The following is a 14,692-nucleotide window of genomic DNA, read 5'->3' as shown; positions in this document are numbered from 1 at the left end:
CGTCATTAACGTGGGGAGGGTGAGTTAGGAGCTGAGACGGGAAGTCATCTGACCACACTGATTTAAAGGCTTTTCTTATCTCGCTGTGTGCAAAAAATATTTAATCTAATTATTGTCAGTATGACTCACTGATGATGAAACTTTGGTTTTTAAGACTTTCCTCATACCTTCAAACATCTCAAATCATTATTAATCAAAGGCCCGGTCCTCCTTAAAGGAACCTGCTGCTTTTCACGCCAGAGTTTTAGATCATGTTCATCTTACGTTGAAAACAGATGGAGTTTTAAATCTGACTCCATTCACAACATCTCATGTGGTCTGGTAGAATATTTGTGGTGAGAGTCTCAGCCATGTTAAGTTATTGTCTTTTAGACCATTATTAGTACATTAATTGGCTTCAGCAGCCACCAGTTGTAGATGTTCATCCAAAAACTGCTTTCTGAAAGTTTCCTTTCAGGAAATATGACGTCTCTCCTTTAGCTTAATATTGTTTTATTTGATGCACTCCACTTTGAACTGCACCAATCCAGCAACTGCTGCATTTTAATAACTAGTATTAAAGGTGAATACACCAATATTTGCACAAGAATAATTTTTGTTTTAAACTCTCAGTGACACACTTGGCACTATTGACCAATATCTTTGATTTAATTTATGTGTTAAGAACATCCAGATGCATTACAGTGAACATTATAATAAAATACATTTTTCTAGTGCAGAGAGGAGACAACCCATAGAAGCACTGATTTGATCTCATTTCAGAGAAAAATAGAACAGGTCAGATGCACCTAATAAATAAAATTACTAACAAACTCAGGAATCTGTTTCTTTGCTTCATTGTTCTGGTGCTGAAAATATCACTAATGCAGATCAAAGGACATACACTGATGAATGCACCTCTTATTTATTATTTGGAAATTAGTGAGTGTGGTTTACATCAATACATTATTTTAAATCTGAAATTGATATGGATTGATCAGAAGTTGATATGTGTATTGTTTATTTGAAAACTATTTACAGAGCAGCCTCAGAATTTAGATTAAATATTTTTGATCACAATAGTAAAGGAACTATTACGGAATAAGTTTTTCAATAAAATCAGAACATTAATATTTAAGTGCATGAATTAATACATCTGAACTCATGCAGTAGGAACTAGGAAATATGAAATACTCGAACCAGACACAACTTTTTCATTTTTATTTTATTTTAATTTGATTAAACTGATTTTTTCCCTAACGTTGTTGGCATTTTTCCCACACGCAGTTAAACAAAACAATGTTGATTAAGGTGTGTGTGTGTGAGAGAGAGAGAAAGAGAGAGAGACAGAGAATAATTTTAAAAACCTGACCCGAGCGGAGGCAGTGACCGACGCATGCACGAGCCGTTTTCAGCTCTGTCTTGTCAAATGCACCATGTATGTTACGAAAAAAGTAACTTTAAATATTCAACTGAAAAAGAGGCGAGCTGAAGAAAACCTAGGGAGTTCTGAAGAAACGTGAGCAACAGTGAAGCAAGCACAGAGAGATCCGTTACTGTCTGTGTGTGTGCGTGCGTGGATGCATGGGCCGGACTGAGCTCCCGGCTGCAGAGTTTTTTGTGTAGGGAGGGGCGGGTGCTCTATGTGACTGGCCAATCACAGAGCATGAAGAAAATCAGTTACCCAGTGAGGATTTTCCTTCAGCACGATTACAGATATTTACGAGTTTTACTCGTTTCTTGCACGTAATCATCAAAAATGCTTTATCCGTACCGGATACTAGTCTGAAACGAGTATCCGGCTCATCCCTAGCTGTAACCACCCTGCCCTGCCTCCTCCTCCTCCTTGCTGCCTGCCACAGGTGTTACACCAAATTCTGTGACCCATCACAATTTGTGACCCCAGAGGACAGTGTTGCATTTTGTTGTGCCTGTACATCCTGAATTGGCATAAAAGAAGAAGATGCTACGTTCAAACCGTAAACTAGGTAAGCTTTGAGGAAGTTGTGCGGCGGGGACCATGGTCACACAATATGATAGTGGCTATCACACAATGTGACCACCTGCATCTCAGTAATAATGCAGATGTCAGAGGTCAAATACACTTTTTTATAAACTACATCATCAGAGAAGTTACCAGAAACAATTTGTGTGATGTAAAAATCATTATAACTGAAGTTACAGTAAGGTCACACAATATGATAGTGGCTATCACACAATGTGACCACCTGCATCTCAGTAATAATGCAGATGTCAGAGGTCAAATACACTTTTTTATGAACTACATAATCAGAGAAGTTACCAGAAACAGTTTGTGTGATGTAAAAATCATTATAACTGAAGTTACAGTAAGGTCACACAATATGATAGTGGCTTTCACAGAATGTGGCCATTTGCATCTCAGTAATAATGCAGATGTCTTTAATTTTCACTAAAGATAATAACAGCAAAAGGTGCTTCATGATGTTTGTGTCATTTTATTTCCATTTTATCTCCACTAGTACATATGAGTGGCATTGGAGTGACAGAAAAAAAATGTAGCAACCAGATAATCTGCAGTGGTTTCTAATGAACTGAGGATACGGATCTCAACAATTTATTTCAATAAATGGAAGTTCTGAGCATTTTACCTGCGGACCTCGCATGTTGTAAAATCAATGTTTAACGTTAGCAAACATTACTTATCAAAGCCCTGGTTATCCCTGTATTTATTGTCCCGTTTGTTTGCTATAAACTTTAACAAACGTTCTTTTTAATATCCATGGTCTGCGCCGCACAACTTCCTCAAAGCTTACATAGTTTACAGTTTTAACGTAGCATCTTCTTCCTTTATGCCAATTCAGGATGCACAGACGCAAAAAAACGCAACACTGCCCCCGGGGGGTCACAAATTGTGATGGGTCGCAGAATTTGGTGTAACACCGGCTGTGATCACAAGCAACAAAATAGTAGTTCCCGCTGCTTCTTCGGGAAACAGCGCAAAAAAAAATTTGGCTGGGATTTCAGCCTATGTAAGGGAAACACTGAAATTGTTTTCTGATGTATTTATTAGTTTTTCCTGCACTAATTTTTCAAGGTGGGCCGCCTGAATGTTTATTTCTTCACAAAAACACTGCTGTATCACAGAACGCTGATGATATCGGCCATAGCTGTCACACCCTGTCCTGTCTCCCCTTATGGTTTAGTCTTGTCTCTGTTAATTGCTCCCACCTGCCTCTCGTTTTCCAATCACCCAAGTTCCCAACCCTCTTGTATTTAAACCCCTTCAGTTCTTTGTCTCGTGTTGGATTATTGTTTCTGTGTCAGCGTGTTCGTGATTAAAGCATTTAACCCGTTCATGTCTGATTGTAAACCTTCTTCACCCGAGCGTGGATCCTTCGCACTTCAGCACGTCTGACAGAATGATCCAACGCGTAAAATGATCCAGCGGGGAGATTCTCCCCTGGGAGTGCCTGCTCCAGTTCCTCTCTGCGGACCACCGGCCGGCTTCTCCTCGTCCAGCTTCGCCTTCATCTTGCCGCAGATGCCGTCACCGAGCTTCAGCCGCGGAGTTCCTCTCCACCCTTCCGGTGCCAGATGACAGTTGGACCGGGAGACGCTTCCGGATCGCTCCAGCTTCATGAGCACCAGACTGGCTGTGTGCTCCCCCAGAGCTGGCCCACGGCGTGGGGAAGGATGCCGGGCTCCACCGCAATCCTGTGTCCCAGGACGGAGCCGCGAGCTCGCCGCTGCCCTGGCTCGGTGTGGATGCAGTTTATTCAGTTAAACACAAGCTTCAGCAATGAAGTTCAACAAAATCAAAGACATGATTGTGTCACCGTTTAATGTTTTTGAAGCTCAATTTGATTTGTTGTGGGAAGCATCAAACGCCTCAAGCAGGATTTTTGTCTTTACTTGTCCAGCAGTTGGGAACAAATAAAAACGTGTGTCATCATCTCAGCAGTTCTCAAACCAGACATTTTCCCACACAGACGATATAAAAATCAACCCTCAAAAAGAAATTAAACATTGTTCTATCCTGTTTTAGAATGAACGTGAGGCTCTAGTCTTGTTATTCATTGGTTTAGAAGACTGTGATTGATAAAAGAGGCTCAGTACCATAATCCCCCTCTGCACATATGCAAAACTGATGATCTCTTGAGGTAATTACACATTATTCATCACCAACGAGTTCTGAACTGAGGGGTTCCAAAGAACACAAAGACCTGAGTCTCCATTCTTTTTATTCCAAAGTGTTCTCAGTTACCCGACATGTAAATGAAACACTCCAACATCTAAACGTTGCATGTTTCAGAAAATGCCCAGCTTGTCCTGAGGTGAATGGCTATAATTACTATGAAAACCAGTCCAGCAGGTTGCTGTGGGAATCTGCCAGGAACAAGAATGTGACCTTTGGAGACTGAACCCCAGAAAAGATAAACAGGATGGTATGCCACTAAATAAACTGCCCTGTTGCTTTTTCATTTTTGTGTGTGTGTGTGTGTGGGGGGGGGGGGGGGGTTGACCTTCCACCTGACACAGTTGGTGGGTATATCTGGACAATGGCTATGAGATTTAATCAGACAGAAGCCTCTCTGTGTACCTCAAGGATTCAAAACCATCTTAAAAGTGCTTTCAACTGAGAAAAGCTCTCAGAAACACAAAGTTAATGTTTAAAAAAGAGTCTCAAGGATCTTGCTAAGGTTTCCACCCCCCTAACTGATGTTACTAATCTTTCAAGTTTTGTAAATTAGTTTTTATGTACATGCAGTAATGACTGCAAGTCATGACTCGCAGGTTTTTCTCACACAGTTGGTAGTTGTTGTTTTCCCCTGTTTTGTTGCGTTTGACAGCTTGTGTGAGTTATTTTTCAAGATCCGTCCTGTCCCAACTGACTAGATCAGTTGGGTAAATCTGCTCCCGGCTTTCCAAAACTTGATACGAATAAGGGGCCTCAACCACCCCCCCACCCCACCCCCGCTATTCTTGTTGCCGGGGAAACTGTGCAGTCTTTGGTGAACTTTGAGCTGGGCACACAGCACTGATTGTGCCTGACCCCGTTGCACCGAGCGCAGGGCAGGCTTTTTAGTGAGTGATAAGTGTTGATATGGGATGGGGGAAACTATCACCACTCTCTGGGCTTGGTTTTAGTTTGTTTAAAAAGTTATATTAACATAGAGGAGCAGAAAAGTTAACTTGAGCGTGGTTTAAGTGGTTTAATGTATTGTGTGAAGAGGATAAATTCTGTCTTTATGTTTAAATGTGAAGTCGAAGCAGAAGAAGGCTTTGAGCTCAGCAGCTTCAGTCTGATAGAAATCAGCTTGTTAGGAGTCCAGACAGGTGTCTGCAGGTAAACAGGAAATGGATCCACCTCTAAAGAGGACTGGGTCTCATCAGACTCCACCCACTTTTACTCAATATAAAGTCCAGCTAATACAAGTGGGTGTGGTGTTACTCAGTGTGATTATTTATTATGACGACCAGGAATGGGAAGAACGGGTGTGATTAAGATTTAATTTATTGAATGAAATTCATCACGTGACGTTGTAGGAATTAAATCTGGGTGTGTTTGTTGTGTGTAAGCCTTAGCCAGAACGCTGAGCTCATCAGGAATTTTGTCACATTGCAAAAGTCCCGAAAACTGTTCTCTAGCTGCAAACTTTGAATCCAGCTCCGTTTTAGCAGTTTTCCTCCATGTCTCTGCAAGTGTGTGTGTGTGTGTGTGTGTGTGTGTGTGTGTGTGTGTGTGTGTGTGTGTGTGTTGATGGTGGCTTCTATTCTCATGGTAATTGGAGCTTAGAGATGAGGGTTTTTGCAGTCCTCTGAACAGTTTTGGTGCTTCAGAATGATAAAGGACCATCTCAGAAGGGGTGTTGGTGTTTGAGCTGCTGCCTAGAGGAGCGTTGTTGAAAGGGTTTGATGAAAAGTATAAGCAACAGGTGGGTGAAGCCTCACCAGTTCAGATCATTTAGTGTAGTATCACATTAAACATGTACATTTGGACAGTGCACATGGAATTATTTTTGCTTTTATTTAAAGTTTTCCTACCCAAAAGCTGAAAAACACATAAAAATCAATTATTGTTTATTATAAATCACTGTGTGCACTCCAGATACCATTACAAATCATTTGTGTAACTTCTGGTTGTTATTTGCTATCAGTGTTTGATGAGCCCTTGAGGACTCACTCAGGTGTGACTCACCTGAATACCCAGCGATCAGAAGTAGCTGGAGCTGTTTTCTCTCACGTCACTTTATGGTGCTGCAAAGTGCACACCACTCCCTGCTGAGACTGTGTCTGTAAAACTTCATACCACTCTTCTCTGAGTAGAGGGAATCGGAACTAGTTCTACTTTACAGGCTGAAGTGTTCTGATTCCTTTTGAATTTGAGTCACCCGGTTTACCCGGTTGCCTTTACTGACCTTAGATCAGTTACAGGCTTTTAGGAACGTGGGTCCTAATGGCGCGTGCTGCTGCTGCAACCAGATCTGTGCAGATGATCACACGCAATATCACTGAGGTTGTCCTTTACTAAGTTTAGTGTTTACATCAAGATTTATTATAAAAACATCTGTTCTCTATTTAAGACTTATTGATAGAAAGATGACCTTTCTCTGTTGAAATTGATTTAAATAAATTCTAGAAGTGGTTTTGGTTATGTCAGGTTTAGCCTTTGCCATCAAGTAACTAAAAGAATGCCCAAAAGCTTTTTTTGTTAGCGTTATTTGTGTATCTTATAGTAAACAACTTTATTTCCCACATTTCTTCCCCTGATTAAAGCTAAATATGATATTTAAAGGTTCATGTATATAATCTTTTATTTTTTGTTTATTTCTCCTTTTGAGTGAATTTTTCAGCTGTTATATGTTAAACTTTCATCCTTCCTTACATGTCTCTCTGCTTACACACCCAACAAATACTGTGTATTTTAACAGGGAATGGTCCAACCTGCACACGAGCACACCCACATCTATTACTGCAATCAGTATTTCCTCCTGGTAGATTTCAGAAACCCTTTTAAGCAGAACTTGTTTTTGTGTTGCACCAATACTGATCGAGTCATGGATTTGTTATGTGATGAAAAGGCAGAGTGCATTACATGTTTGTTGTCAGGAAACACGCTGTGTTTAAAGTTCCAGCTGGAGATTTTTTTGTCTGTAGGATCTCGTGAGTGAATGAATACTCAATAACTTTATGGGAATTCTGTCAAACTGGGTTACAATGTAGTCATGAGGTTTCACAGGACGGCTCTGGTGGAAGTGGTGCATGTTTAAGCTGGTGAAATGGGGCGCATAATGTGGTGTGTGTGTGTGTGTGTGTGTGTGTGTGTGTGTGTGTGTGTGTGTGTGTGTGTGTGTGTGTGTGTGTGTGTGTGTGTGTGTGTGTGTGTGTGTGTGTGTGTGTGTTTGTGTGTGTGTGTGTGTTAGGTCAAAGGTGGGAATGAAGCCATTCAGTCTGATTAGATTCTGAGTCTTTAGTTTCTACTTTGCCGGTATTGTGTCGCCGTGTGACTTCAAAAAACCCCGTTAGTGAGCTACTTTCTCACCATTGGGGAAATGGCGGCGTTCGGTGGAACAGCAGGGACGGATGTCGGGGCTGATACGGTTCAAGTGATGAGGAACGCTCCTTTAAGTTGAGCTTTAGCCAACTCCTGAAGAGGGGTGGGGTCATTGTGGGAGTCAGATTATGACAGAAGTTCCAAGGTTTTTATTCATATTTAGGGTGGGGAAATAGTGTCAACTGTAGGCGCAGGATCCCTGCTTTATTTTAAATTAGAGTAATCAGAGTTAACATCGTTAGCTCTGACAGCATCTGTCCGAGGAACAAAGGGGACACCACCTCCAGCCGCCTGAAGACAACATAACATTACTGAGACGTCCCTCACTGCTACTTACCTCCGAGTTTTATTGATGTTGATACCTTAAAAAATCAATACTGTCTTAACCCTCTCAGGCTCAAAATAAGTTTTGATAAAAGGACGAACAACTAAGTCCTTCAGGGGTACTTCTGAGTAAAAAAATGCTCATGAAATACGTATGTGGAGTAACCAGGTAGGTAGGTTTTAACGTTGCAAATCTGCAACGCCTGCCTCCAGAGGGTTAAAGGGCACCCTAAATTCATTTAAACAGACATATGTTGGATATTTTAACACTAACAAGGTGGTTTCTTAAAGGGAGAGTTTTCAGTTTTGACTTGCTTTTAGCACCCGCTAGTTAAAGTTAAGTTTGATGGTTTAATCTCCCAATCCAACCGTTTAATTCTGAGTGTCTAACAGGGAGGCATTGGGTCCCATTTTTTTTCCCAAAGTCTTTGGTATGACCCGACCATGATTTGAACCCTGATCTCCCAGTCTCAGGGAGGACACTCATACCATATGCCACTGACCTGGTTCAAGTTAGCAAACCCCAAAAGTGAAACTTATCTCTTTGCTTTGCATTCTTCTTTTTAACACCTTAAGCTAACAGCTGAAATGTCTCCCCAGCCTTCATTAGTTTCAACTGAGTGGTTCATCAGTAAATTAAACAAATGGTCTGTGTTCATGATCTAAAACATGCAGGAAATGTGCTGAAAGCAGAGTCCAGTGCCAGGCATGTCAGCTCCACTTTAATAAGTCCAACAGGAATCGGATTGGCACTCTGAAGTGATAATAGGTTGAAATTCTGTCCATGGGGGGGGGGGGGGGGGGGGGGGGGTCTGAGTGACATTTCATTAACCCTGTAAAGGATCACTTTAGCACATACTGGCTCAAGAAAATTATTTAAAAATATGAAAAAGTTGCATCGTACCCCTTTAATCAGACACATCACAGCTCTCAGCTTTGCGTTAAAACACTCTGAAACGGTCCTGCTGCTGTAGTTGGTCTGAAAATGATCAGGGGTGTCCAAAGGGTGGCCTACGGGCATTTTACAGACACCGCAGCCCCCCCCCCCCCCCCGAGTGTTTTTGTACGCCCTTGGCTTCAGCCCGCCAGTGCAGGCTTTTTACAGATTTACACCTCCCTCCTTTTTGTTCCTTTCATCCAGCTACTGTGTGTTTGATTGTTGAGCCAGGGCCGTTCTGTATTTCTAGTTTATACATAACTATGCCGTCAATTTGTCACAACGCTGAGGCAGCATCAGGGAGCCTTAGGTTGTTTATAAATGGTCAGACAATTACCACAATACTACCAAGCGGGGCGGAACAGATGCCACAAAATTCAAGCATCACCATGCCAACATGGCACGTTTATGAGACACACCATTGCGGTAATATTACGCAGATTTGCCGGCACGGTGTGTCTTGTAAAAAGGACTTCTGATGCTTTAAGCACATAAAGTACATTCAGATGATTCCTCTTGGTAGGCACATCAGACACATTTCTACAATCTCCAGGGCAAATATGCATAAAATAGACAAATAGATTTGTTTTGTTTTTTAATCTCTCTCCAGTCCCATTGTACCCCGTCCGCCTCCTCGTCTCTTACTGGGTCTTTTATGTCTGCCCTGTCCCTGAGAGCCCGTTTGTCTGTAGTTGCTGTCACAAGCCTTTGTATCACTCTCAAAACGCCTGGGTCCACTCCAGTTTAGGGTCCATTCATGCAAAGCAGTGATGCATGAAAGAGGCTCTCCCTTCGGTCCAGGGCTCTGCAGAGATCACCCCCTCTGAGAGCGATCGCAGGATGAAAAGCTCCCTGGAAAAGATGAAGGGTTTAGGGCGGCCCGAGTGGGTGGGCTCGACTGTGTTCAGTCACAGAACCTTTTCTCTGGAGAAACAATCTCTTTACTAGTTTAAATGAGCAGAATATACAATATTAGGCTCATGGTAAATTTATTTAAGGTAATTTTAGAAAAAACAACCAAAACAGTGTTTATAAACAAGAAATGGGAATACATTTCAGCGTTTTGTTTTCTTTAATCAGAGATGAAGCTGTTGTCGTCTCAGCCCAAACCCCTGGACCCCACCCCGACTTCAGACACCACTCCCACAGCCGGCACGGGCAACGAGGACCCTGAGCTGAGGATGCTGGAGAAGAGGTCAAAGGTCATCGAGGAGCTGCTGCAGACTGAGAGGGACTACATCAGAGACCTGGAAATGTGTGTGGATGAGGTCATTGTGCCTCTGCAGGAGAAGCAGGTAAAATGGGTTTTTCATTATATTCTTACTACTTTCATGAGGCATGTTTTCATATATGTCATTATTTTGGGATTTTTCTTGCTTTAGATGATGATTTGTCTTTGTTTTTTATTTGTCTAGGTGAATGTGGACTTTGAAGGACTTTTTGGAAACATCATCTCTGTGATCGACTTGTCCCAGCAGCTGTACAACACCCTGGAGAAAACCGACTCTATAGGTAACACGTCGTTTCGAATGTTGCAGCTCTGAACTAGTTTGTTTTCAGTTTTTAATGGGACGGTAAGCCTTCATCCAAACTTTTATTAGATCACGTCTTGTTTGATTTTGTACTATTTTTTTTAGAATCCACTCCTTATGCAATTTAGTTGAATTGAAACAAAACACCACAATATTTTTGTGCCTCATCTTCTCAGGAAGCGTCTTTCTGGACAACAAAGCTGAGCTGGAGGCGGTGTACAAGCTCTACTGCCAGAACCACGACGAATCCATCTCTCTGCTGGAGAGCTACGAGAAAGATGAGAACATTCAGTGCCACATTCAGGATTGTCTAGAGAGACTGAGGTGAGAGGAAACGCATCTAAAAAGGGTTGGTGGCTAGTTTTAGATGTGTAATGGCCATAATACAACAAATGAGGAATGACTTGTTCATAGTCAAAGGAAAACATTAAAGGAGAGACCATTTGTACACAAACCCACTCTTTTTGCTCTCCCCATCTGGATTTGCTCAGTAATGTGGAGCAGCTCGAGAATGTGCCCTGCCTTGTTTCTCCCGCCCGGTATTACCATCTGTAACTCAGATACTCGGGGTGATCCGGCAACATTTGAAGATAAACGCATCTTGTGTTCGACAGGAAGCTGCAAAACAAAGGGGCTTCGTAAGCAAAACAAAAAACCTGATCGTGAACAGCAGAGAACAGCAAATTGCTAAGCTGTCATCCACCCCAAGCCTCTTACTGTATACTCTTTGTGATTTTGTGAGTCATAAGTCGTCGGCCACATCGGGGCAATGAGTTTTTCAAAAATCTTTTATGTATTTGAGAAGTTTTGCTGCAACTTTGAGCAATTCACCAAGTTTAAAGGTGACTTTGCCCACTTAGCTTCACTGTTTCACTGATCACTGTCTAATTCAGCAGTTTAAATCTGTATTAAGGCTACGATGTGCTTTAAAATTCTTATAACCTCCTTTTTGTTATTTGTCCATTCATCCTTTTGACAGGTCCATATATCGTGAGTGGTAAGTCTCTATAATGAGTGTTGGCATGAGAATCCACCTGACGGCATGCCTGTTGCTCACTAACCTGTAAAAGTGACCTTTGTTTGTGTTTCTTGCTCAGAATCAGAGTGGACTTTAAAACTGTGTGTTCTGACTGAATATGTATTTGCATGTGTGTGTCATTGTGCAGAATCCTACTCTGTTTAATGCCAGTGAACCCATTTACTTCCCTGAATAAGCAAAAAGAGGGTTGATTGTGAGACTTAGTGCCACCTACAGGACGTAAACATTATGGCTCACTTTTCCATGCTCTGAAACAACAATTTGTTTGAAAAGAAGTCAAGTGATTTGATCACTTCCACCAAAGTGATTTAATATTTTTGTCCTGTGGATTGCATCAACACTAAGCTAATCAAGTTCCTATACCTTTCCTTACTCTAGAATTCCTTCCAGATGTTTGGTTCCCATCTAAACGTATGAATGTGATGAAGTCGATATCATTGGATCATTGAATCCATATGATACATGTTCATCTCCATCACAGGAAGGAAATAGATCTCGTCTGTTTCTGTGCTATAATGATTTTATTTCTGCCACAAACAATATTTAACAATCTTCCCCTTTTTTCATTTGCCGACATGCAATGATGTTTCTTTTTTATTTCAGGGGTAAAGCGAACTACATCAACCTGGGCTCTTTTCTGATCAAGCCTGTGCAGCGGGTGATGCGGTACCCGCTGCTGCTGACAGAGCTGCTGGGGGCCACACCTGAGAGCCACCACGACCGGCCCCAGCTGACTCAGGCCGTGCAGGCCGTCAAGGAGATCAACGTCAACATCAACGAGTACAAGCGCAGGAAGGATCTTGGTAAATGACAGAGGCTGCTTACTGTCTGAAAGCAACAGTTCTGCCATTTAAACCCTAACCCTAAACCTGTGGTAGTGAAGTTTTTCCTCCTGTCATTTTAGTGGTGAAGTACAGAAAAGGAGAAGAAAACTCGTTTATTGACAAGATCTCTAAACTCAGCATGCACTCCATCATCAAAAAGTCCAACCGAGTCAGCAGCCACATCAAGCACCTCACAGGGATTTCACTCCAGGTTGGTTTCTGCTCTAAGCTCAACTTTTACCCTAAACCAGGATTTATTGTTATTGTCTGAAACATGGCTCTGTTTTTATTTATTTTTTATGTTTTTTGTCTTAGATTAAAAGCGAGGAATTTGATGATGCTGAGAAGAAGTTCAGGCTGCAGGAGCGACTGATCAAGTCGTTTATCAGAGACATTTCTTTGTATCTACAACACATCAGGGTAGGAGCTCGTCCCCAGGAGAATAGAAACGTCTGTTTTATTTGAATGTGACCAGAAGATTAATGCTTGTACAAATCTTTGTTTAGGAATCAGCATCTGTGAATGTCTTGGCAGCCATCAGCCTGAGTGACATCTACACAGAACGGAGCGTTTTGGATCCGGAGCGCTTCCAGAGAGCTCATCGCAGTATCAGTGACAAACAGTTCACACAGTTTGTAAGTCTTCATCCTCTCATTAACGTTCTACACAGGTCGGATACCACAGTTCTCAAAGTGGTAGCAAACCAGACCCTGAATTTTTCTGGTCCTATCCGTCTCCTCCTGTGCAGAAGGAGCACACAGAGAAGCTAGTCATCAAGCCGCTCTCCCAGCTTCTCGTCATGTTCGCCGGACCCCACAAACTCATCCAGAAGCGCTTCGACAAGCTGCTGGACTACGACAACTGCAAGGAGCGTGCCGATCGCCTGAAGGACCGGCGCACCCAGGGCGAGCTGCAGGTGACGCGCAACAACTACGAGGCGCTGAACGCTCAGCTCCTGGACGAGTTAAAGAAGTTCAACAGTGTGGCGGAGGAGATGCTGAAGGACAGCGTGAGCGCCTTTGCTCAGGCCCAGAAGGACTTTATGAAGATGACGCTCGGAGAACTCAGACCTCTAATTCAGGTTGGCACAGTTACACTCATTAACTTTCTAGATACGACAAACTAATAATAAAGCATGCATGCTTGATGTTTTTCAACTCGGTTCATTAAACAGTTATAGTTTATAGTTATAGATACTCTCCACGCAATGTTGTTGACTGAATTTTTTTATTTTTATCTGATCATTTTCAGTTTTCTAACAAAGTTGGCTCAGAGGGAAACCTGATCACCCAGTTTCAAGAGGAGTACGGTCACGTCCTTCGTCTTCTCCAGAGCTTCAGCTTCTGTCCAGAGAACCTCCCTCCTTCCACCACAAACATGAAAAAGACGTTTGAGAAGAAAACGCTGGAGAAACAGAACTCTAAGAAGCAGCTGCAGGGACTTGTGCGTTAAAATCTTTACTCCAGTGAATAACTCTGCAGTCATTCTCACTGGTTTATCTAATCTTCACTTCTTTCTATGTTTTTCAGCCCAACCACAGTTTGCAGACGGATGAGCACCGAGCTGAACTTCTGGTTCGCTTTGGCCCAGGGAAGCTTTACCAGGCTGAGAGGAACTTTAACGCCGCTCAGGATCTCGATGTTTCCATACAAGAGGGAGACCTCGTGGGTGTGATAAAGCAGCAAGACCCGTTGGGTAGCCAGAACCGCTGGCTAATCGATAACGGAGGTGACTTATTTACACCTCTAGGTGCTAAAGGAAGAGAAATTTAACATGAAATAACTTTGACGTGTTTGTTTTTTCTTTTTGTCTCGTGCAGTCACCAAGGGCTTCGTGTACAGCTCTTTCCTCAAGCCCTACAACCCACGTAGGAGCCACTCGGACGTCTCCATCGAGAGCCAGTCGTCCAACGAATCAGGATATGGTGGCTCCTCCCCCGTTTTCTCCCGCCAGAACAGCAACAGCACTCTGACCTTCAACCAGGAGACGGCCACCGTCAGCTTTTCCACATCTCAGTCCCAAAGCCAGTCCTCGCCACACCCGTCTCTCGACTCAGCCTCGTCTCGCAGGACTCACCACCGAGATGCACCCAGCTCTGAATCTACCCAACAGAGCTCAAACTCCTCCCCCCGAATTCACTCAAATCGCAGAGACTTCTCAGAACAAACTCACAGGAATCCTCCCATTTGGAGAGACTCTGAGCCATCCCAACGGCACACGGACAGTCACAGAGAGCCGTACGACTCCAGGTATGACAGCGGAAACAGAGAGACGTCGGACTTCTCTGAGAGAATGGACTCGTCGTCGTCACTAAAAAACACTCATCTGAAGAGGTATGGACACACGGATAAGGGCTCCAGCTCACCTCAGTGGAGGAATGGAGATAACAAAAGCCAGAGAAAGCCTACCTGCACCAGAGAGGAGTACCACAAGCCAGAACCAGAACAGGACAGCGAACTGGACTGTCAACAGGTGAGTTTGATTTTTGTTTTGAAAGTGACCCTATTTCAAATAAACTAA

At 42.8% G+C, this 14,692-nt stretch overlaps 1 protein-coding gene across 3 annotated transcripts in view; it reads left to right on the top strand.

Moving 5' to 3' along the window:
* Window positions 1–14,692, top strand: part of dnmbp (dynamin binding protein) — a 62,284-nt gene that overhangs the window by 46,810 nt on the left and 782 nt on the right. For 2 of the 3 annotated variants that reach the window (XM_015963115.3, XM_015963118.3), the window contains 12 exons: window positions 9,858–10,072; window positions 10,193–10,289; window positions 10,486–10,633; window positions 11,289–11,306; window positions 11,952–12,151; window positions 12,253–12,383; window positions 12,488–12,592; window positions 12,679–12,807; window positions 12,921–13,253; window positions 13,424–13,615; window positions 13,702–13,900; window positions 13,992–14,644. In XM_015963115.3, the coding sequence (XP_015818601.3) occupies window positions 9,858–10,072; window positions 10,193–10,289; window positions 10,486–10,633; window positions 11,289–11,306; window positions 11,952–12,151; window positions 12,253–12,383; window positions 12,488–12,592; window positions 12,679–12,807; window positions 12,921–13,253; window positions 13,424–13,615; window positions 13,702–13,900; window positions 13,992–14,644 (2,420 nt within the window). The remainder of the gene's footprint in view (window positions 1–9,857; window positions 10,073–10,192; window positions 10,290–10,485; window positions 10,634–11,288; window positions 11,307–11,951; window positions 12,152–12,252; window positions 12,384–12,487; window positions 12,593–12,678; window positions 12,808–12,920; window positions 13,254–13,423; window positions 13,616–13,701; window positions 13,901–13,991; window positions 14,645–14,692) is intronic. The other variant, XM_015963117.3, reaches the window with a different exon arrangement.

Source organism: Nothobranchius furzeri, chromosome 16 (assembly GCF_043380555.1).
Source record: "Nothobranchius furzeri strain GRZ-AD chromosome 16, NfurGRZ-RIMD1, whole genome shotgun sequence".
Taxonomy (NCBI): domain Eukaryota; kingdom Metazoa; phylum Chordata; class Actinopteri; order Cyprinodontiformes; family Nothobranchiidae; genus Nothobranchius; species Nothobranchius furzeri.
The sequence above is the reverse complement of the archived record's forward strand: the minus strand, read 5'-3'. Positions and strand labels throughout refer to the sequence as shown.